This window comes from Terrapene carolina, unplaced genomic scaffold (assembly GCF_002925995.2).
Source record: "Terrapene carolina triunguis isolate 2854851 unplaced genomic scaffold, T_m_triunguis-2.0 Scaffold433, whole genome shotgun sequence".
NCBI lineage: Eukaryota > Metazoa > Chordata > Testudines > Emydidae > Terrapene > Terrapene triunguis.
The window spans coordinates 131882-132657 of NW_020664784.1; the positions used below are offsets into that span (position 1 = coordinate 131882).

Below are 776 nucleotides of genomic sequence, written 5' to 3' on the forward strand. Positions count from 1 at the left end.
GCCCCCACTCCCCTCCCAGAGCCAGGGAGAGAACCCAGGAGTCCTGGCTCCCGGCTCCCCCTGCTCTAACCACCAGCTCCCACTCCCCTCCCAGAGTCGGGGAGAGAACCCAGGAGTCCTGGCTTACCCGGCTGGATCCGGCAGCTGTGAGGAGCGCTCCCGAGTCCCCTAGAAGTGTCTGCTGGGGCTTCACCTCTGGGGTGGAGCTCTGGCTGGCCAGGGAGGCGGCACCCCTGGCTTGATCCGGTGAGACGTACCTGCAGGGGGAGCCAGAAAGACATATTGCCAGCACCAACCACAGGGACAGCCGGACCCGCTACCATGGTCAGAGAACCTTGGGGGCCTACAAAAATAGGATGACATCAGGATTGGAGCAGCCAGGACTCCTGGGTTCTCTTCCTGGCTCTGGGGTACGTCAAGGAGCAGGAACTGTGTCCCTTCACTGCACCCACGGGAGGGGCTGAAGGGGGGTGAGGCCCAGTTTGCGGGGAACCAGGGACAGCCCCGTCCCCTCCCAACCCCACTCGTCCGCCGCTCCGCTTTTACCATCGCTTCTTCTCGTATTTCTCCTGCAAGAACTCCTTCACTTTCTGTGGGTCCCTGGAATCCGGGAGCAGTGACGTGCGGGGATCAAAGGAGCCCAGCCAAACCTTCCGGCAGGCCTAGAGCCAGCAAGGCTTTGTTAGACAAAGGAAGCAGAGCCAGGACTCCTGGGTTCTCTCCCCGGCTCTGGGAGGGGAGCGGGGGCTGGTGGGTTAGAGCAGGGGGGGCTGGGA

General features: G+C 63.3%; 1 protein-coding gene across 1 annotated transcript in view; it reads right to left on the reverse strand.

Moving 5' to 3' along the window:
* AGFG2 (ArfGAP with FG repeats 2) overlaps positions 1–776 on the reverse strand; it is a 7285-nt gene that overhangs the window by 5168 nt on the left and 1341 nt on the right. The window contains 2 exon segments of the mRNA XM_029913065.1: positions 128–257; positions 547–662. Coding sequence (XP_029768925.1) covers positions 128–257; positions 547–662 — 246 coding nt within the window.